We start from the raw sequence: 21928 nt of genomic DNA, 5'->3' as shown, positions 1-21928 counted from the left end.
AGAGAAGACTCAAGACTTGGGTTCTGGTGACTTGGGACTTGTGCTTTGATGACTCAAAAAGGTTTTTAAAGTCTTGACTTGAGATCTTGAGTCTGTGTGTAAAATGACTCAGATTGAAAGTAAGGAGATTTGTTCCAGCAGACCACTGGATTCAAATTCTGATTTCTGAATTTGTATGGAATGAGTGAAGTTGAAAGTGATTGTAGAAATCAAACTCATGATTTTCTTACCAAGTTTGTATCCTATTAAAACCATATTGCATTGAAAAGTCCTCGATATTTCGTTTTCTTTACAATATTAACTTGATTACTGGACTCTTGATTTGTTCTGGCTTGACTTGCTGGTCTAAAAGTATACTTGGGACTTGACTTTGTAATCTACATTTCGGCATAACTTAACACAATTAGCTCAGGAAGAAGAATGACTATTTTGATCATAGTTTCACTGAATTCTGGACAAAATCATATCTTGGACCAATGGGCTTCTTCTGTGACCCTAATGTGGACTGAACTGGGGGTCCTTGATATGAAAAAGGTGGAGAATCATTGCATTAGATTTTTCTTTTTTCTTTTTCAAAATTGCATTTTCACATCCCATCTTAGTTAAAACCATTTCACACACCCCTGTTATGTTAGGACGATAACACACGTGCATCTATCAGAACAGAAAGAAAACCAATCAAATCTATCAAATCTTATCAAATCAGATGGTTCACCAGGCTGGGGAATATTCAGCCATGTTGGAGTGGTGTGTTGTGTGTTGGGGGGGGGGGGGGGAAGGCTGTTAAAGAAAACAGCTGTCGTAAAAGTGAAGAATCTGCGTTTTAGAGCAGCGAGGGAGCACATTTTTTGAGCCTGACCCAGACCTGAGAAGAGAGACGGGAGTGTAGAACTGTGGTTCTACTAAACTTTCTGCAAATCAACAATCTTAATATATTCACACTTTGGAGGGGTTCTATTTTCTTAAAAGTGCAGCATGTGTCGCATTTTTTAAACACCAACATCACTCTAGCTAATTGTGATCCCTTGGTATAACTACTGTAAAACAAATGAGACCCTGGTGGAGACAATATTATGGTCACTTCTATCTCACACCAGCCCAGGGTCAGAATCATTGACTGTACATATGTCAGTGGTCAGACTGTTTCTCAAAGTGAAGACTACATTTCCCATAAGCCTTGTTGCAAGAGGATGTTTGCTTCTTTGGTGTCTGTCTTTAAAGTTGTGCTTGATGTTACAGGTTGGCAGTGGCAGGGTGACATCACCTGGAATCAGAGATGGTAGTTTCTATACACTGTACCACATGTCAAGTGATCATGTGAATGATGTTTACAATGCATCACAGTCATGATAGGAAGGTTTCTAATGTTCTCAGGAGACGTTACAAAGGCTTTCAGAGCTCATAATGGTTTTTGCACCATCATTACATAACATATATTACCCTTGAATACCTTAACTAACACATTCACACAGAAGGTGTTAATGAAACACGCAAGGCAAGGTATGTAGAAACATTATTTTTTAATCTAAAAACACAAAAACAGATACATTAAAACAATCAGAAAAACATTTTAAAAAAGTGCAACATAACAAAAGTATTTACATGTGACTCCCCAGCAGGGAATGATAATCCGATAGACTATATATTATATAGTCTATCGGATTATCATCCCCCGCAGTATGCTGCTCGCCCTGTCACGTCCAGTCCTGTCTGTGGCCTTCTCTACAGGGTCCCTCACAAAGCTGTTCCACAGACGAAGAGTCTCATCAGCCCCAATCGTAGCACATGTGGAGTTGTCTGGGCTCAGAGTGGCATGAAGAACTCTGTCATCATGTCCTAAAAGAAGAGAAAGTGCATTTATTATCTTAGAACAGCAAAAGCATGAACAACAAGACTGCTTTGAAATGTTAGCTGGTGGTTCCCTTTTAAAAAGCCCCAAGTATGGGGCGTCCGGGTATTGTAGCGGTAGACTCCCTGCCCACCAACACGAGGGTCACAGGTTCATGCCCACGTGTTACCTCCGGCTTGGTCGGGTGTCCATACACGCACGATTGGCTGTGTCTGTGGGTGGGAAGCCGGATTGGCGGTATGTGTCCTGGTCACAGCGGAAGGGGACTGGAAGGGAACTGGTGGGAATAGCGTGAGAATCTGGGGGGAAAAAATGTCTGGGCGAGTATCAGACAAGTTTTAAGATTCTCCCCCCTTCTCTCCACATTGTACTTGGCCAATTTCCCCTGCTGTCCCGGTCATTGCTCCACCCCACCAGCCGCGTCTTTTCACACGACACAGAGTTTCACCAGCGTGTGAGAGGATCACGCTATTCCCCCAGTTCCCCTCCTGTTTGACTTCAAACCTGCAACCTTCGTGATGATAGGCAGGGAATCTACTGCTGCACCACCCGGACACACCGACTGTCGTGACAAGAACTTACCATTGAGCTCTGCAACTTTGGAGAGGGATGGGTACTTCCAGATAACAACATTGTTGCTGTTGAGTCCATGGGTAGAAAGCAGCTCCTTGTAGTTGGGCGCAAACACCAGGGAAGAGATCTGAAAGGCAAAGACATCACATGGCTTAAGTCACAAAATAAAAAAAGTACACAGTGAATCATCGACTGACGGTAACCATCAACATCATACGAAGGGACTGGATGGGCTGAAAGTTGCACGGTTACCTGGGACTGAGTGTCAAGTGAGCTGATGCAGGAGCCACTGTTCACATTCCAGACGCGGATGTGTCGGTCACTGGTCCCACCTCCAGAAGCAAGGATGTTCCGCTGCCATGGACACCAGGCCAAAGCCTAAGACAAGATGGCAAAATAAATGAATACGATTGTCAGAATTCACAGCATGATCTGATGTACAAGTCCCACTGCCAGGGTTTAGAACCAGAGGTGCCCAAATGCTTTCCTATGAAGGGCCACAAATTCATCTGGAAGGAGGGCAGCGGGGCCAAAAATTAATACTGACATTAAGTGAAAATGTGTTATATTTTTGTAGACTATTCTAATAAAAAAAAATAAAAAAAAAGTATTTTCTCTGTTTAACAGTAATTTCATCAGTTAGATTTAGAGTTGATGGATTCCTTAGGTCTTCTAGTTTCATCTTCTAAGTATCATCACTCTAGCTTTTTTTTTAAATGAGCCCGCCACAGCCTCTGAAAAACAATATTGTGTGTGTGTGTGTGTGTGTGTGTGTGTGTGAAAAATAGAGAGTAAAAACAACAATGTGGTTTGTTTGGTTGTCAGGGTGAAGCTCCTCACCTTGACGGCTCCTTGGTGCTGGTTCCAGCAGCGGAGCGACTGGTGGTGATTCACGCCGGGCCACACGTTCACCAGGTTGTCGGCGCCACCGCTGGCCAGGTACTTCCCGTCAGGAGACCACTGCAGACCGCACACCTCGTCAGTGTGACCCCTCAGCGTGGAGACGTGGTGGTCCGCCACCCTCACATCATGGTGGTGGATGAGTGCTGAGCTGGAGCCACTGAGGGAGAGTGTAAAAAAAAAAATATATATATATATATATTTAAACACATTTTGCCCCCCGAGCCCCTCGTTAACTTCCTACCCTGTAGCCAGTGACAGTTATAGACACAAGTGTCGGACAGAGACTGTACCTGGTCAGAACGTGTTCATTCCAAGATAAGCAACCAACTCTCCCCACGTGGCCGGCCATGTTGCGTAGACGCTTCCGGGTCTCCACATCCCACAACTGAGGGAAGGAAAATATAAGAACAATTGTTTTCTTAACCCATTGATACCTGATGCAGCATTTGCGTGTATATCCCTCATTTGTGTGCGTATCCCTTTAAGACGGCGAACCGCGTTAACTTAAAGGGATACACACACAAATGCTGCATCAGGTATCAATGGGTTAATGCAGGAATAAACCAAGTTTCCAGTACATTAGAGTGCACTCTGTAATGAAGCCAAGACTCAGTGGTGTGTGTGTGTGTGTGTTAGCCTGCTCACCTGAACTTTGCAGTCACTGGTGCCGATGGCCAGGTAGCGAGCCTCTTTGGCCCACGACACTGAAGTGATGTAGTCCTCTCCTTCACCATCCATCTTCATGAGCTCAGTGACGTCTCCCTGACTGTGATCCCACACGTAGACACTGTCACCGAGAGCCACAGCAAGAAGGTCGCGACTGCCCCAGTCAAGTAGACTCAGATCTGGGAGAAGTGGGACCAAATGAAAGCTTGTTAAGTACAAAAGGGCTCCCCCCCAACAACCCAATATGCAAACTTTATATTTATTTATTTTATTTATTTATAAATTTATAAAGATATGAAACTTGAGATATAAATCAATGAATGGCCTAATTATTAGACCATTAATTGACTCTAATACCCATGTCACCAGGCCAACAACTAAACCCAAAAACCCAAGAAATGCATGTACATTACTAGGAATAAATCACCACTCTTTGCCACCCGCCCAGTCATAGAAATATGAAGTTAGATGAGAAACTCACAGAAATCATTCCTGAGCTCAGGGCAATCAAGGATTCGGTCAGCAGCAGTTGATATGTGTCTGGTCTTCTTGACACAAGCTGGGGCCGTGGCTTGACTGGAGAGGACTTTCACATTGTTCCGCCGATAGCCTGTAAACTTGTCCTGATAGCCTGTAAATGAGAGGACAACGAATTATACACCGTTCACTTTCCCTGCTCGGGTCGTCATACAGTTGCACGACAGCATCAGTAATGTAAAATGCTATACCTCCTGGATCAAACAGTGGCTTCCCTTCCAGGTTCAGGATCTTCGCCTCTTCAATGTCGAACCCATTGAGTGCGACAGACCAGGCTTTCCGGTTCTCCTGCAAAAGACACATAGCCTAGTCAATAACATGCCTATAAAATACAGGCCAGACATACTGTAAACTTTAAAGTATCAAAGCAAACTGACCAGTGCTCCCATAGGATCTTTTGTGTCGACAGGATCAGCCTCCTTTGTCAGAAGGAAGTTTGCCACCTCCATTTGTTTGGGATTTCTGGTGGGAATGAAGCGGTCGCCTCCAACATTGGAACAGGTGCGTTTTTTGCCTTTACATAGGAGAAGTATTTCATTGGTTAACAGTTTTCAGAAACTTTTACTAAAAGAGATCCAACACCACAATCTGTTTGACAAGTCTGCTGAAGACTAAACATTATACTGGAAGGCATCCATACAAATTATATTTCAATCATGTGAGCAAGTTACCTGGAGTTTTCCTCCGCGTTTTGGCAGGGGACAAAACATTTGGAGGCGTTGAGTCGCTGGCCTCCTTTCGCCACCTCGCCATGTTGGTGATCCTCATGTCGTTATGCAGCAGTCTGAAAGTAGCGTAAACGTTCGCTAGCATGAGAGACGAGGAGAGCAGTTAACGCTATTTAACATGTTCATTCACATTTAGCTCAAATGTAAACAGTAAACTGGTGGGCTTAACCAGTTGACTTAAGTTTCATTTCATGAAAAATAGCAGCAGTTACATTCGTTAGTTAACCGTAAGGTTCATTAGCTAACCATACTACTCAATGTCAAATTTGCTAAACTACATTATGCTACCGTTGTGTGAAGAATACATGGTCGTCCGTCCGCCTCGAATTGGAGCCGTCTCGCCGTCTGGCGGCGCCAGCGAGCCCTACATGCTAACGTTAACGTTAGCATAGCATGTAGCGTTCGTTAGCTCACAACTTACAGTAACATACTGTACAGATTTACTGATTACATTAATCCACTATTAAATGCAATGTTTTGTCTTTTAGCTTGTAGAATTCACTAACCTCTCTGAGAAGAAATGTGCTCCAAGTCGTTTGTCAGTAGTTTGTTGTTGATAGTATGATTACTCGCTCTCTCTCTCTCTCTCAATTTCCAACAAGTTATATCAAGAGTTTGTAATCATATGACGGGGAAGGCTTGCGCCAGCGTTTATATCTATTTTTTAAATGCCGAAAGCGGTGCGGTGATTGGTTACTGTAACAACGGCGAAAATGCATGTATGTGATTGGCGTAGAAAACCTCGTTGGTTCGCCTCCTCGGGACGGGCCATGGAGACGCGAAAAATGGGGTTGGGAAAAGTTGTATCGCCATCTAGTGGCAAGTTAAATCACAACAATAACATGGCATCATTCAGCAAGTAATCAGCAGCTACCACTGACTCCCATTCATTTTTCATAGCAGTTTCAGATTTGCCCGATTCAAACTAGCCTATCAAAAAATGTCAAAGAAGCATTACACAGTTGAATCCAAGAATAAAGGAGTCCAAAGTCTAAATTATAGCTGTATGGAGGCTTTAGAGTGCATAGTGTTTATGTAGGCCTACCTTTAAAATACTGATAATAATATGTAGGCTATAATGTGCATTTGATAGGCTAAATAAAATCAAAGACTTCTGACACTGAGTGTTTAACATTAGGCCTAGCCTGATCAATCAATCAATCAATCAGTCAGTTTTATTTTGAGTGCAAAATCACACCAAGGTGTCTAATTAATAATCAATTAAAAGAAAATTAACAGCGAATAATTAATAATAGCCTACAATGAACATAACAAAAAAAGTTAATGGTTGAATATAATGATGAATACAACTCGATCATAGGCTACTAGGTTTATAAAATGCTGGGCTTTAGTAGGTTCTTAATCATACAGGTCTTCATTAGATGTGATCTCAACAATGTTAATAATTAAAGGTGATAAGAGACTGATGATACATTTTGTTTCCATGCTGTAGGGCCAAGAGTCGTTGATCAAGTAGATCTACTTGATCCAGACTCGAGTCTGGCAAGCGAGAGACTATAGACCAAATCACCGTGACGTCACCATGTAAACAAATTTACTTCCGGGTACCACTTGGGGAAGGCGGCAGGTTTAAATGTGCGTGTTGTCAAATAAATGCTGTCAAACCCTCGTTGTTTTCGGCCGACTACTTTCAATTTAAATGGTTAAACGGTTGGTAAACATGCTTGTCCGACGTATCTAGCCTTTCTTCTGTGTTTGTTTTATGTAGTGTTAGCTAGCTAATAACGTTTGTTTGACTGTCAAACTCGCTGTTTTTTTACATTACAGACAGAGTAACCTCGCGTCACCAGGCTCTTCTCGGCGAGAAAGAGCCTGGTACAGACAGAGCTACTGACGCCACGTCAATTTAATTTAGCTTCAAGTCTACTCTAGTCTGGTCCAACAGGTAAATTAGCTAGTCTGGTCTCCACTAACGTTAGTGAAAGTGTTGTTATGAATGATATTAAACAACAACACAACACGGACGAACCATTTTTGTCTTCTTTGTCTGTTTTTGTCTTCAACACGTCAGTTTGTGCCGTCCACCGCCATTATAATGTGTGGACCTCAGGGGTACCCGGAAGTAAATGTAAACATCCCGCTGATTTGGTCTATTGAACTGATCCCTATAATAGAGGATGACTGATAAATCGAGCTGCTCCTCTGACCCAGCTGGAGAGATTACCGTAGCTCATGACTCGACTGATTTTCCTGGCATGGGCATGGGAAACATCCTGCCGTTCAGCTCCTGCAATGCAGCTATACAGACCGGAAGTTACGTTTGCCTTCAAAATAAAACTAACGTTCACCGCGTAAAAACATTGACCTCAATGTTAGAAAAAGGAGAAGGATTAGCTATGGTACACACAGAACACCAAAAGTGATAAATATTATAATGCTAATCGGACGTTTAGATTATACGTGAAATGAAGCTAAAATAAACGTCTTCTTTTTTGTTAAAGATAATTCCCATAAATACCGGTTTTATTTTGAAAGTTCTGATCGGAATTCTCATTATCAATCTCATTCGTTATTTCGGCTAACTTGACAGTAGTCTGACGTCCGCACAGGAAAGCTGGCAACTTTACAAGACAAAAACAAGGCGGGGAGTGGATTACTTTACGCTGTTTACTCATTGTACGTGTCCAAACAATAGTAGTTTATAGTGTAACGCTGGAGGACGGACTGGTGGGGGTATATGCCGGTGGGTCAACGGGGTGGGACGAGGGGGAAGCTTTTAGGTGTAACACCGTTCTGTTGTTGTTCCGGTAGAGTCTGAAAGGAGACACGTTACTGCACCGTCTGAGAGACGCGCTACAAGTAGCATGCAGGCTACCGAAACTGGCTGTTGTCTATGCAAGTTATCGGAGCACCTCCAACTCCCGGGTTACTCTGTGAGCTGCGGCAGGGAATAAATAACACTCACGTGAGGTAAAAGTGTAACTTGTCCGTCTCTGTCTATCTGCTAGCTTAGTTAGCCACACCGCAATGCTACAATATGATGGCAGGCTTTAGAGCAGCTCATGGGGTTTAAAAACCGTCGTTTTCGGAGAGAATGACGCAGGATTTCCGAGGAGCAGTCTTCAGTGGAGCGAAGTTTACATTGGCTCTGTGTTGACATAACAAGCAGCAGCCTACAGTAAAGACGACGCTGAGGCTAATCACAGTCACAAGATAGACTTCTGAGCAGAGCTTCGCTAACGCCTGGGCGACCGCTGCTTCTTCACAGGTACCGTCAGGCCTTCTTTTCTTATCTCTCTGTCTTATTACTCGTGTTAACGCCAATACCGCCGTCGTAGCTAACAACAACAACAACGGTTATTTTGTGAGTTTGTTTGACGGGTAACGTTGTCGTTTTGCTCTCACGAGAATAATACCGGTAGCTAGGGTAATAACGATTCAAGCTAACGATAGGCTTTGAAGCAGCTAACGTTACGTTGCTACGGTAGGAGGTTTTCATCAGCTGGTGTGGGTGACTTATTGCGGAAACTCGAATATTGTAACGTGAGTTACTAAAGTAACGTGTTGAGGTAACGTTACTTGTAATTCATTTGACCACTCTTACTTTAACTACTTGGGCATTACCATTTTATGCTCGGGGAATTTTTTTTTTTACTCCACTACCTTTGTTTGAAAACGTAGTTTAATAACGTTAGCTACTTTGCAGATTCAGATTAGAGTGCAAAATATATTCAACTAGCTAATCAGTTGTGATGCCTTCATCATAGATGACTGTAAGCTAATACAGTTAATGTTATGTGGAAAATCAGCCCACCTTCCATCTAAACATGAAATGCTTACACACGAATAAACCAATCATTATAATTCAATTATTATTCTGAAATCATTCTGCATCGTGAGCCTGCAGTTGCTTAAAGTACGTTTTGATGCCAATAACTTTTGTACGTTTACTTAGCATTTTGAATGCAAGACTTTTACTTGTGTAACAGAGGTATGTTTATACTGTGGTGTTTCTACTTTTACAAGATCGAAGAAGAAGAAGTACTTCTTCCACCACTGCCTACCACCTTGAAGTAGTAGTAGGTTTTCATCTGCTGTGGGTGCTGTCAGACACCGGTTACTTACAACAGAGGCACTATATTAATTAGGGATGCACGATATATCGGCAATCATATCGGTATCGGCCGATGTTGGTCATTTTTTAACATATCGGTCATATCGGTATCGGTCAGATGTTGCAATGTTAATATCGGTTATCATTATCAGCCAAATTCTTCACATTGATATGAAATAATGCAGTAAATCTATGATTTATGGGCTTTTTCAAAGGCTTTGCAAATAAAGAAATGCATAACTTTTTCAAATTCAGTGTTAACATGTGTTTTTCAGTATGTACAAAATGTGATGATCATAAAAATGTGGTTTTATACAAATCATATCGACATCGGTAAATATCGGTTATCGGCCATAACAGCAATGTTAATATCGGTTATCGGCATCGGCCAAAATTTTCATATCGGTGCATCCCTAATATTAATAGCACTTCTGCAGAATAAGAGCGGAACTAGTTGCTAAACTTCCCTCGAAGTAACTGCCTTCATCATTACTGTCCGCGGAGTTGGGGGCTTGTTTTGGTGACTGGGCCAGCTGTGGTCCGGAGGCTGTTTCACAAGAGGCGGGGGAGGCTGTTTCACAAGAACCCGCTGTCATTATTTTCATCAATACAGAGGAAAGACAACTAGTCTTTCCCTGCAGACAGTCGCTGTTGCTGAAGCCGCACGACCTTTTGGTGACAATGTTTAAATATTGGACGAGTTTGTATCAGAAATACACGTCTGAAATCATAGGTAACGTTACAGTAAGACTACTGTGTAGAGGCAAGTCCAGATGCTGCTTCACAAAATGCCCCCCCTTTTATTTTGTAAACAGAATTCAGAAGGATGGACAACTCCGGATACAGCACGGGGAGTTTCGACGGCCTTCATCACCCCAGTGACGATGACGACGATGAGATGGTGGACATTGCTGGAGCCACGCTGGACTTCTCCGGCACGGACGACGTCCCTCCCCTCAGCTCAGCCTCAGGTAAGCCGGCTGCGACCAGGTGTTCACTACGTGGATTTGCTTCATTCAAATATTGCGGTGGGCTTTTGGGATGAACGACTTTTGGGATGAACAGGTTCTCTTATCAAACCTGTGCAAACAAGTGAGTGTGAATGCTGTAACATTGTGAAAACCATTTTAGAATGATCCTACGACTAAAATGTCACAGAAAAACGATCCCAGTGCCTAGGAATATAACAGCATAGTGACAGCATAGGAGAAAACAACAACATATCATTTCCTTTAAGGTCATTGTAGCTTCAGTATTGAGTAGCACAGTTTTGTTGCACTACATTTGCATATTAAAACAAGCATAAAAAGGCTGTTTTGTAGGTTGACCGAATGTCTGCAGGTCCTTAACTCATTGAATGCCATGGACGTCCTTCGACGTCCAATTAAATAGTGACGTAGAATGCCACGGACGTCCTTCGACGTCCAATGCGTTTTTTGACGGTGGGACGTCGATCAAAGCCTTCCGCAGCTCCTGTACAACTATAGTAGCTATTGGAGGTGTATAACCTATTTTACGGACTCATTAGGTGGCGACAGTGCTTGCTCGGTGCAGTCCAGATTAGAGACAGGTCCGAGAAACAGCCTAAAAGCCGTGGATCAAAGACAAACCGATGCATGCTCCCAGAGCCATTTGCTCTGTCGCGGGAGCTGACATTGGCTCCGAACAGGAGTCAATCCGCGCTCACAACTGAGCCCCTCTGTCCCTGTCTGTCTGTCTGTCTGTCTGTCTGTATAGTTTCTCCACCCGATTAGCAGCCAGGAAAGCAGCCCCTGACGCCAAACCATTCAGCAATCCGGGTTGGCTCTTCCCTGCTGTGGCGCTGAGAGCCGACAGCAGCACACAAACGCAGCACTCCGAAAATATAATGGTTGCGTGAGGCTGTGTGCAGTGTGGGGAGGAGTTTACGGGGGGAGGGGGGGAGGGGGGTGGTGCACGCAGGGCATCACACAACAACTACGTCACTACATCAGAAAATATTATCTTCAGACTCAGTGAATGTGCTTGAAATGCTGCATTTCACAAAAGGCGGATTATCTCAGCTAATAATTTGAAAAGCCTGAAAACGCTGAAAACAACCTATCTTCTCCGGCTCATAACTAAAGAACGGAAAATGGTATCAATAAACTTTTTTTTGCTGATGATACAATAGAGCCAGCTCGTTCTTGTGCGTGTTCGGTGTTTACATAGTAATATCACACAATATTCTGTGGGCCTCGAGAAATCACTGAAAACGCTCTGAAAACTCTGGCACTGGGAGCATCCGTTCTCCAAAAGTGGCTGGCACTGAATGAGTTAAAAAGTTGGATAAAGTACTAAGTTACCTAGATTTAAGGCATAAAAAAGTATTAAAATGCATTAAATGCAGTCATGCCGGTATTATCTTTTCACCATGCAATGGCAGGTTTCCTTTAAGCTGCATGTCTACTCTTAGCATAGAGAGAACAGGGTTAGGGGTTCAATAAATATTAGGGGTGTCACGATACACTCAGTTCACGATACGATACGTATCACGATACTGGGTTCACGATAACGATACGATACGATTTTAACAATATTTTTTTAAACTTGAATAATGACAATATATGACTGGAAAAGTAGTATTTTATTTGAAATGCACAAATACAAAACATGCTGTTGTGGGAAATTGTTATTACAATAACAACTAGAAAAAACATGAGATTGGAGATAAGGCTTATCTTGAAATAGAATGAGTTACACCGTCACTTAGATTTACTTTGAACTAAAAGGTTTCTCAGCAGTATAAATTCTCATTATGCATCTTCAGCTTTTCTTCAAACTCAAACAACAAGACTTTTCTTAATCTATTTTTTATGCATCTTCAGTTTTTCCTGTCAAGTAAACAGTTTTGCCAGAAACTCAATTGAATGGTTTCTCTCCTGTATAACTTCTCATGTGTCTCTTCAGAGACTTGTTCAACTGAACTACTTTCCACACATTGAACTTCAACAAACAAAGACGTTTCTTTGTCTATTTTTGATTTTTTTGATTTTTTTTTTTTTCACGATATGAGATTTCATCTCAACGATACATATCGTGACGTTTTACTATCGCGAAATTTCGTGGGACGATATATTGTGACACCCCTAATAAATATGCATCGTATCCGTTTTGCTAATCACAAATTAATTGGACTTCATATTAGGGATGGGGGAGAGTACTCGGGTACTCGAGTACTCGTTTGTAACGAGAGTACTCGAGTACCGTTTCCGCTGTCCGGGTACTCGCCCCACCCCCCTCCCCTATAAAAATGGCCGATCTAACGTTAACAGCGTCTGGCGAATCGCCAGCAACACAGACGTCCATGTATATTAACGCAATCTATATTCAGCAGATGTAAAATAAACAAGATTTGATTGCAGTTGTTTTCCGTTCATGGCCAATTTATATATAGATGTGCAAGCAAAGATGGTAACGTTAGATGTTTTTTACTCGGACGGACCACTTTGACTAACGGACCCCTGACAGTAACTTTGTTTACCATAGCCAAACGTTCCGTGTTTCACCACGGGCGGGGACCATCACTCGGATGTTGTTGGTGGTTTTTGCGGTTAACGTTAGCGAACATTATTACTGTTTGCAGTTATCATGTTTGCAGTTATCACTTTTTGGCAGAACACCAGAGTTTTTAATAAGTGGATTTACTTAACAGTGATCAAGAAGCAGTATGGAATGATTACCGACATGTATTGGGAATTACTTTTACTGAGGTAGGCTAACGGCTAACACCGGATCACCTTATCACAGTCAATCTGTAAAAACTAAAAAGTGCACCAGGCAGCGCTTTTTCCATGCAAAATTGGTAATGTGTGTGAAGTTGCTGTGAACAGCCCCATACAAAGCAGATCACCCCTGCTCTCATCACAGGCATTTGGCGAATGCTAATGGTAACTGCTTAACATAGCCAGGATCTTTCATGTGTGTGTGTCGTTCCCCCGGGGGGGGGGGGGGGGGGGGAGTACTCGAGTACTCTTTCATAACAGAAGGAGAGTACTCGAGTATTTAAATCCCTTACAATGCCCATCCCTACTTCATATCCATCAACAACTAATGACCAGTTACCACTTGTCATTTATAGTTTCAGAACTTTCAAAAGAAGTAGGCTGGTGGTTACGGCAGCCTTGTTTCTTGATCTTGATCCTTGATTATTTATTTTCAATTGGTCTTAAATTAAAAGGGTCCAGTGTGTCTATCTATTTGTTGTTTCTAGTGGAAAGGCCTGTTGCAGGCTAGGCGTTTGTGGCGTAGGCTAGTGGAAAGGCCTGTTGCAGGCTAGGCATTTGTGGCGTAGGCTAGTGGAAAGGCCTGTTGCAGGCTAGGCGTTTGTGGCGTAGGCTAGTGGAAAGGCCTGTTGCAGGCTAGGCGTTTGTGGCGTAGGCTAGTGGAAAGGCCTGTTGCAGGCTAGGCGTTTGTGGCGTAGGCTAGTGGAAAGGCCTGTTGCAGGCTAGGCGTATGTGGCGTAGGCTAGTGGAAAGGCCTGTTGCAGGCTAGGCGTTTGTGGCGTAGGCTAGTGGAAAGGCCTGTTGCAGGCTAGGCGTTTGTGGCGTAGGCTAGTGGAAAGGCCTGTTGCAGGCTAGGCGTTTGTGGCGTAGGCTAATTGCTAAATATGAGAAATGGAGTAGGAAGGAAAGGATGGCTCGCTGCATTGGTGGAACTTGAGTTCATTCATTTCAGAGTCCAATGCGTGTCCGTTGGTTGTCCAAGGTAGTTCTCTACTGATAAGATATATCTCCACTATTGCAGGGCTGTGTGTGTGTGTGCGTGTGCTTGTGTGCTTGTGTGCTTGTGTGCGTGTGCATGCGTCAATGAATTGCTTGCAGTCACACATCTTTGAATCATCAGTTACTCCACTCACTTTCTTGCTGTCTCTCTCGCTCTCTTTGTTTCTCTCTCTCTCTGTCACACACACTGGGGGAACATACTGTCACGTGTGTCAAACCGATTTAAACTATTTTGTCATGGTCTGACATCAAATCAGGAACTTATTACACTGTGACATACTGTCAAAACAACCATTGAAAGTGAGTACCGTAAATTCCGGACTATAAGGCGCACCGGTGTATAAGCCGCACCTGCAAAGTTGACTGTTTTTTACATATATAAGCCGCACCGGACTATAAGCCGCGGGTGTTTTGATGTTTAATTACCATATGTAAGGGTTCGTGCACAGAGGGGATTGTCGGGAAAGAGATGGCTGTTTGGGGAAGCTCCCATTTATTAACATTTCAACAAAACAAGTTGCATATTTGCATAATGTATTCAAGTGTTACCATTTAGTGCAATAGTAGCTACAGAACATGTACCGGTACTGTGCTGTGTAAATTTAGGGGTCCTTGGCATGAAAAAGGTTGAAAACCACTGATCTACATTATAGCCTACAGTAGTACCATAACAAAAAACAAAGCTTACAGCGCTTGACGAGGCAATATCAATGGCTAAATTAAATGTGTTTTTTTTAAAGTGCAAAATAAAGTGCCTGTAACACGACAGTAAGCGCGTAAGCCTAAAGTTGCAGTAACACGGCTGCTTAAAATATACGGTAATCAGCCTACCAGAAAAGTCATTAATCCTCGTCTTCATCTTTTAGGCTAAGGTGCAGTACACGGCTGTAACCAGAAAAGTCAAGTCATTAATCCTCATCTTCGTCTTCTTCCTGCGTACTAAAACCACCAAAGTCCTCATCTTCAGTGTCGGAAACGAACAGGCTCAGGGTGGCTTCGTCAGCCACTCTCCTCTCTCCTTCGTTGTCGCTCTCAAAACCAACAAACTCCTCTTCATCACTGTCGGAATCGAACAGCCTCTGAAGGCCCTCAGCTGTGGCGGCGTCCTCCTCTTCATCATGCAGCAGTCCAGCCTTTCGGAACCCGTTGGTGATCGTGGATGTTTTGACACTCCTCCACGCTGTCAGGATCCACTGGCAAACTTGAGCCTTCAGTCGGATCTGAACGGCACCTCGGCCGTCTGCTCTCTGTGTCAACACCCTGATGCCAAGGTTACGTGCTGCTGCTCGATTTCCTTCTTTCCTTCTTCTTCTCGCCGCCATTGTCGTAACACAGCCAGTTCTCCATCTTTTGAAGCATGATGTTAGATTACAACGAGCTAGTTGTGTGGCTTAGCCTTCCAAAATGTTGCCGTTAGTTTTTTAGAATGTAATACATAGAATTGGGAATGTTACATTCAATTTCATTCAGACTGTCTTTCAGGCTCAATCGCTGCCATTTTCCCCCCGGAGCGAGGTAGGGTGAGAGGAGGGAGGGTGTTTTACTGTAGTGGCTGAGAGAGAGTAGTGGCACAGTGCTCCAATCAGGTCGCGAGGCACATTTTTTGCAACATCATCCAATCAGGGTCTCGCTCTCGTAATGTCTGTCTTGCTCTCGTTCTGCCTCATACCAACATCCATAGATTTTGGAGGTTCCCGAGTGGCCGTTTGCTGAAAAAATCCATAGATAAGCCGCACCGTTATATAAGCCGCAGGGGCCAAAAAGGCCAAAAAACGGGAAAAAAGCCGCGGCTTATAGTCCGGAATTTACGGTAGTACTAGCATTATAGAGTAGCATTTGTATGAGTAGCCTGGTTAAGTTCCTCTTATGTGACTTCTGTACCAGAGCTGCGCGGTTCCTGCTGATGTCATCGTAATGTCAAACTCCTATTGGCCGGAGTTTTCAGTAGAGAAAAAAGGTTTTGCAGTCACTAGAGACGAGCTGCGTCTGACCGCTTTGTGCTTGTGTCATCATGATGTAATCCATATTTTCTTATTCCAGTGAACTGCTGGACTTAGAGTATACAGACTTACAGTATATACTGTATGTAGAGTGATATGTCGTTTACTACTTATTGTATGTTCTGCACTTGAAGAGAGCCATTTTCCATGTCAAAATGAATTGTGTTGTGACATATCTCCTGGCACCAAGACCACTTCCTTCCTGCATATTTGCTGTACTTGTTGTACTACCCACTTTAAGAATTCACATGTTGGGGCGTCTGGGTAGTGTAGCGGTAAAATAACTTGCCTACTACAGCGGAGACGCGGGTTCAATTCCCGACAGCGGTACCTCCGGCGTTCCTATAGACACAATTGGCCGTGGGAAGCCGGTGGGATATGAGTCCTGGTCGCTGCACGAGTGCCTCCTCTGGTCGGGTGGGCGGGCGCTTGTTCCGGGGGGGGAGGAGAACTGGGGGGAATAGCATGATCCTGCCGTGCGCTACATCTTGCCTGGTGAAACTCCTCCATCATCCTTTCTGTAACAGGGACTGGTTTGGAACAGGGCTACTGTCTTTCATGACGTCACACCCTGGTGGTTGCTGCTGGTATTGTCATTTTGATGCATCTCTCTTTCCTCATCTACGGTACATGTAAACAGAAAAAGACCTCCTCCACCGAAGCCTAATACAACAACAACAGAACATTTCCCCATACGCCTTTTCAGTCTCCTAAAACACCACAAAGTCTACATTATTTCTTCTGCCAATAACCACGACTGTCCTGGATACTCCTGATGTCACAAGCCTCACCAAGACGGATCTGCCTGGGTTCCTGAGAAGACATGAGCATACTTCAACTGCATTAAAAGCAGACTGAACAAGATGTAAATGGCAAAGGAAGGAGCAGTCACTCACGCCCGCCCAGTCACCATGACATCACTTAAGTGCATCCTCTTTCCTGATACGATCAAAACAACATCCAAGACAAAACATGATAGAATGACCTCCAGGTCCGTTCAGTACATGAACAAATATATGACTAAAAGATGACTTGGCTTTCCTACAACAGAGCGCTGCCACATGTTAATGAGCTGGTGATGTCACTGTGATGTCATCACCCTGAGTTTGGTCTTTTGCACTCGTCTAAACAGAGAGATAAGACTCTTTCCAGGAGGGGGAAGGCCAGGACATTTTTATCTGAACGGATATTGCTGCTGACGACTGAAAACCATTGACTGTATTTCCGCTGTCGGCTTTTCAGGAACAAAGAAACACAGGCTTGTCTTTATTTACAACCCTGTATTTTTTTATTATGTATGTATTATTAATATTATTATTATTAGGCCGGTGCTTGCACTGGCCTATAGGACCATGTTTGTCCCAATCGCTTCACACACGGCTTCATACACGACTCCTGGCACCCTTTCATCAAGATGGGCTTTTACTTTGAAATTTGTTTTATTTGACGAATGTCCGGTTTCGGACTTTCTGTCTGCCCTGATCTGATCGTTCAGCTTGACAGAGTCGCTCACGGCCGCAGAGGGTCCATGTTAACGTTACACGCGACGCAACAAATAAACAAACACACACTTCCCAGTGTCTCTGGACATCGACAGTAGCGGGAGACGTCTCCCCTTCCAGCAAATATACATGAATGTTATGCATAAGGAACATGAACATCTTACTGCGAGGCAGAGAGCTAAGATAAGTAGCTAACAGCTGAGCTAAGTAGGCTATAACTAGTGTGTTAGCCGATCGGAAAAGCATGTAAACAGCGGTGAGATCTCCTTTATTAAAGTATGCAACCATTTCCAATGAACAAATGGCATGTAGCCTTCAACTTTAAAACAAAACAATGTGCTTCTGCTTACTTCTTACATTCAACTGTGTATAGCAGTGAGTGCAGACAGTGCAACACCAGTGGCATGTAGCCCTCAAGTATTTAAAACAAAAACAATAGTGCTTCTGCTGCTTACTTAGCTAGCCTACATTCAACTTTTTATGGCAGACCTGTTCAAAGAATTCAAGGTGGGTTCATTCTTTAAAACGGTGTAAAATAACACGTTTAACAACATATCAAACGGACCTTATCCTGTCACATTAGCTGGCAATGCATTGTGTAACCAAAAAACGTTTGGCTAACGTTAACATGTTTTGTAATGGAATCTTTATGGGACACGGCTAATACCTGGCACAGCGTTAGCTAGCATAGTGTAGCACGTGTTCAATGCAAATGGAATCATGGAACTATGGCTAAGTTTGGGTCTTAGCCGTGTCCCATAATGATTCCATTACAAATATTGCATTGCACACGTGACATGTTATTTTACTAAAAATAATACATTTTACCATCATTTCAAGTAGAATGATACCACCCAAGCAAGAATATTTCAAGTGTTTCAAGTGCTTTTTTGAAATATTTGGACCATATAATGATAATACAATTATCTCTACCTTAAAAGTTTACAGGTGCCAAAAAGCCATAAATTCACATCAAAGAACAAAGAAAAACTACAATTATAATTCAAGTTTAAACAGTAAGTGTGCAGCTGCAGCATTTATTTAAAAAAAAAATCTTTATCCTGCATCCCTAAACAGAAACAGGGAAAAAAGGTGGAAAATCAGATGACGGCTTATATGTGTTCTGTTGATTGTTAAAATGTGTATGGGTATAGTATAGGGGTGACGATCGCATGCACCGGCCGTATGCCAGGTTTCCACCTGGCCTTGTTATTATTATTATTACTTTTTTATTATTTTCTGATTTCCCCCCATCTTTCTCCCCAATTGTACTCGCCTGGTCAATTTCCCCCTGTTGCCCTGGTCGCTGCTCCACCCCCTGCTGCTGATCTGGGGAGAGCCGTAGACTAGCACCATGCTTCCTCCGACACATGCGTAGTTGCCAGCCGCTTCTTTTCACCCGACAGTGGGGAGCTTCACCGGCAGGACGTAGCACGTGGGAGGATCGCGCTATTCCCACCAGTTGCCTTCCGCCCGACCCCCGACCAGGCGCCCTGACCGACCAGAGGAGGCGCTAGTGCAGCGATCAGGACACATACCCCCCAATCCGCCTTCCCACCCGCAGACACGGCCAATCTGCCTGTATGGACGCCCGACTATTCCCCCCTGTGTGTGTGTGTGTGTGTGTGTCTCCTAACTGCTCATTAGTGCACACTGACAACCACTGCACACTGAACTTGGTCACCCATGAACAAGTGGAGAGTTTGTTTACAGAAGTTGCCACGTTACTGTTCACATGAGCCAGCGTTTTTTACTGCAGCTGTCATCGTTTCAACTTGTATAACCTGTTGCCTGCCTGGCCTTGTGGCACTGCAGCCTCATGCTATTCACCTTATGGAGCCCCACCCACTTGACCCGTTTGTGTTACGACTTCCTGTTCAAAACGTCGGCTGTTTTACCTCAAAGCAGAGATGGTCTCTCTGGTCAAAACTAGTGACTCACTGGAAGCAGGCTGCTGCAGGGATAAGCTCTGTCTCTGGTCAAAACTAGTGACTCACTGGAAGCAGGCTGCTGGTGAATAGAGAGGAGAGTTTGTACCTGGAGGGTTGCTGGTTCAAATACATGATGAGTGAACAAGACGTCGCCGATCCTTCCATCAGCATCTACTGCACCAACAAAGTGCTCTTGAGCAAGGCACAGACATAACCTGCTCAAATGGCAGTGCCGACTTGCCAACCGAGTCCCTGTTATTCAACACAGGCAGGCTAATTTGGCTGAAAATACTTATAAAACAAACACAAACTCAAACCAAACACATTTTTGAAATACTTTTGATTCCTTATACAGGAAAGTTGAAGGTGCCACATGTAGTATTTTGTGTTGATCACAATGTAAACCACATTCTTCTAAAACCCATTGCTTCCTGATGCAAAGATCAAGTTTCAAGCTTGAAGGAGAAGGAGAAGAATGGACATAAGCCCTTGATAAAAACATTATGCACTCACACAAGATGAACATGCAGGTAGAATAGAATAGAATCGCACAACTGCATGGAATAAAGTTGTGTATTAACTTGGAAAGCAAAAGGTGGTGCTAATTTATTGATGTTAAAATGCTACACGTAGCAGTTAGCAAGTTATAGCCTACATTAGGGCTGCTCGATTAATCGAATTTTAATCTAGATTACGATTTGGGCTGTCCACGATTATGAAAACAAGATAATTGACATCAAACGATTTTGCGGCTCTTGTCTCTCTCGTTCTGTCTTGTGTTTTAAATCACGCACACCCCTTCCTTTGCTCGGCCCCTCCCCCAAAGCCCAAAGAAGCACACCAGCTCGAGTTGTGAATGACTGTCGTGTGAAGAGCCACGGCACGTCGCACGTTTCTCCTCCCCCACTCCCCGATCACAGAAAGAGAGCCGCTGGTCGAGAAGAGAGGTGAAACAACGTATGTGGGGTGGAAACACTATGGTTTCGCCGAGTTTAAAGGTCCTTACACTGCGCATATCTTGCACTGTTTGTTCCAAGTCTGTGCCTGTGATTGACAGGTGGGTCAAAACTCGCATCGCAATTCCGTGCTGTAGCCTATATTGGCATCGCTCTTGATGTGTAACTGATGTGTAACTTACACATCTAGAGCGATGCGAATATACAGCATGGAATTGCGATGCGAGTTTTGACCCACCTGTCAAGATATGCGCGGTCGTGGCATCACCCTGCAACACGACCTCTCCCTCTGTTTAATAACTTGAAATCCACTCACAAAGTGGTCTATGACCAAGAAATAACGCTAAATGAAGAAAAAGACAAAGCCCCATCTAGTTACTCCTGCCACAACACAGTCATCGATTCAGGACACTCTTTACAATGCGACCGCATTGATATGAGCATGAATATGCATTCAACAGCTAACGATCTCACAGATACACATTAACAATAGCCTATTATGAACCTAAACGTAAGTCGCTTTGGATAAAACCATCTGCCAAATGAGTAATTTAATGTAGCCTAATGTAAACGAACGTTACTCAATAGCGTTCTCATTTGGTTAGATTTGAGGTTTAAGGACTACTAGTTCAGATGTTTACCAACATATTGAATGTAGATTAATAGTTGCAGTTGGTTGTGGCAGTTCACTGCAACATAGTAGGCCTACATATACCGTACTGTATATTTATTTTAGTTTTTATTTTATTTCTAAATCTTTGCACTTTTATTATTTATTTATTTATTTATTTATTTATTTATTTATTTATTTATTTATTTATTTTCAATTATATCTAAAATCCAAAGACATCCAATGTTAAAAAGAAAAGCCAGTGTCAATGTTCAATAAATGCATGATGTTCTCAATGTCAATGAGGTCAATAATCGTCTTAAATAATCGTGATCTCAATATCAATCAAAATAATCGTCATTATGATTTTTGCCATAATCGAGCAGCCCTAGCCTACATGCTGATGTCCTCTCTCCATCGTTAATATTGCCCAACTCATCTTCTGAAAATCTTCGTATGGGTCACATGTAAAGTGCTGGCTGCTGAGCGCACTTGAGCCCTCCTTGTCTTAACGTTGTACAGTGAAGGGAGAAGTGAGAGTGACTGCTCATGATCTGCACAAGAGCCGTTGAAACAAGTAGCTGTGCACGCATCTTCTTCCAGGAAGTCCTTTGAGCAAAACAAGCTGTGGAACTTGCAGCACTATGGCCCATTGCCAGATGGAAGTCTAGTAAAACTGACATGTTGTCATTTTGCATGATTAAAAACAAATATTGTCTTGAGTTCTATGCTTTCTTGTAATTGGATAGCACTTAAAAGGCGCCGCCTGTCAGTTTTTCTACCTGTGGAACGGTTGGTGTTCTATTTCAAACGTTCTAACGTTCTATTAGGACCTGCTGTATTCACCTTATTCCTG

The 21928-nt window shown here is 43.2% G+C and overlaps 1 protein-coding gene across 1 annotated transcript; it reads right to left on the bottom strand.

The window, feature by feature from the left end:
* Positions 1 to 1698: 1698 nt before the first annotated feature.
* Positions 1699 to 5296, bottom strand: LOC310771681 (cell division cycle protein 20 homolog; the record flags this gene model as incomplete). The annotated part of the gene is made up of 10 exons (XM_083664231.1): positions 1699 to 1836; positions 2432 to 2549; positions 2675 to 2800; positions 3263 to 3482; positions 3616 to 3710; positions 3971 to 4170; positions 4473 to 4622; positions 4720 to 4816; positions 4906 to 5042; positions 5200 to 5296. Coding segments are annotated over 10 exons (1378 nt in total), but the record flags the coding sequence as incomplete, so codon positions are not given.
* Positions 5297 to 21928: the final 16632 nt, after the last annotated feature.

The sequence above is a fragment of the Poromitra crassiceps genome (genome assembly GCF_964638095.1).
Source record: "Poromitra crassiceps genome assembly, contig: HAP1_SCAFFOLD_1005, whole genome shotgun sequence".
In the NCBI taxonomy this organism is placed as follows: Eukaryota; Metazoa; Chordata; class Actinopteri; order Beryciformes; family Melamphaidae; genus Poromitra; species Poromitra crassiceps.
This window is presented reverse-complemented; position numbering and strand designations above follow the sequence as displayed.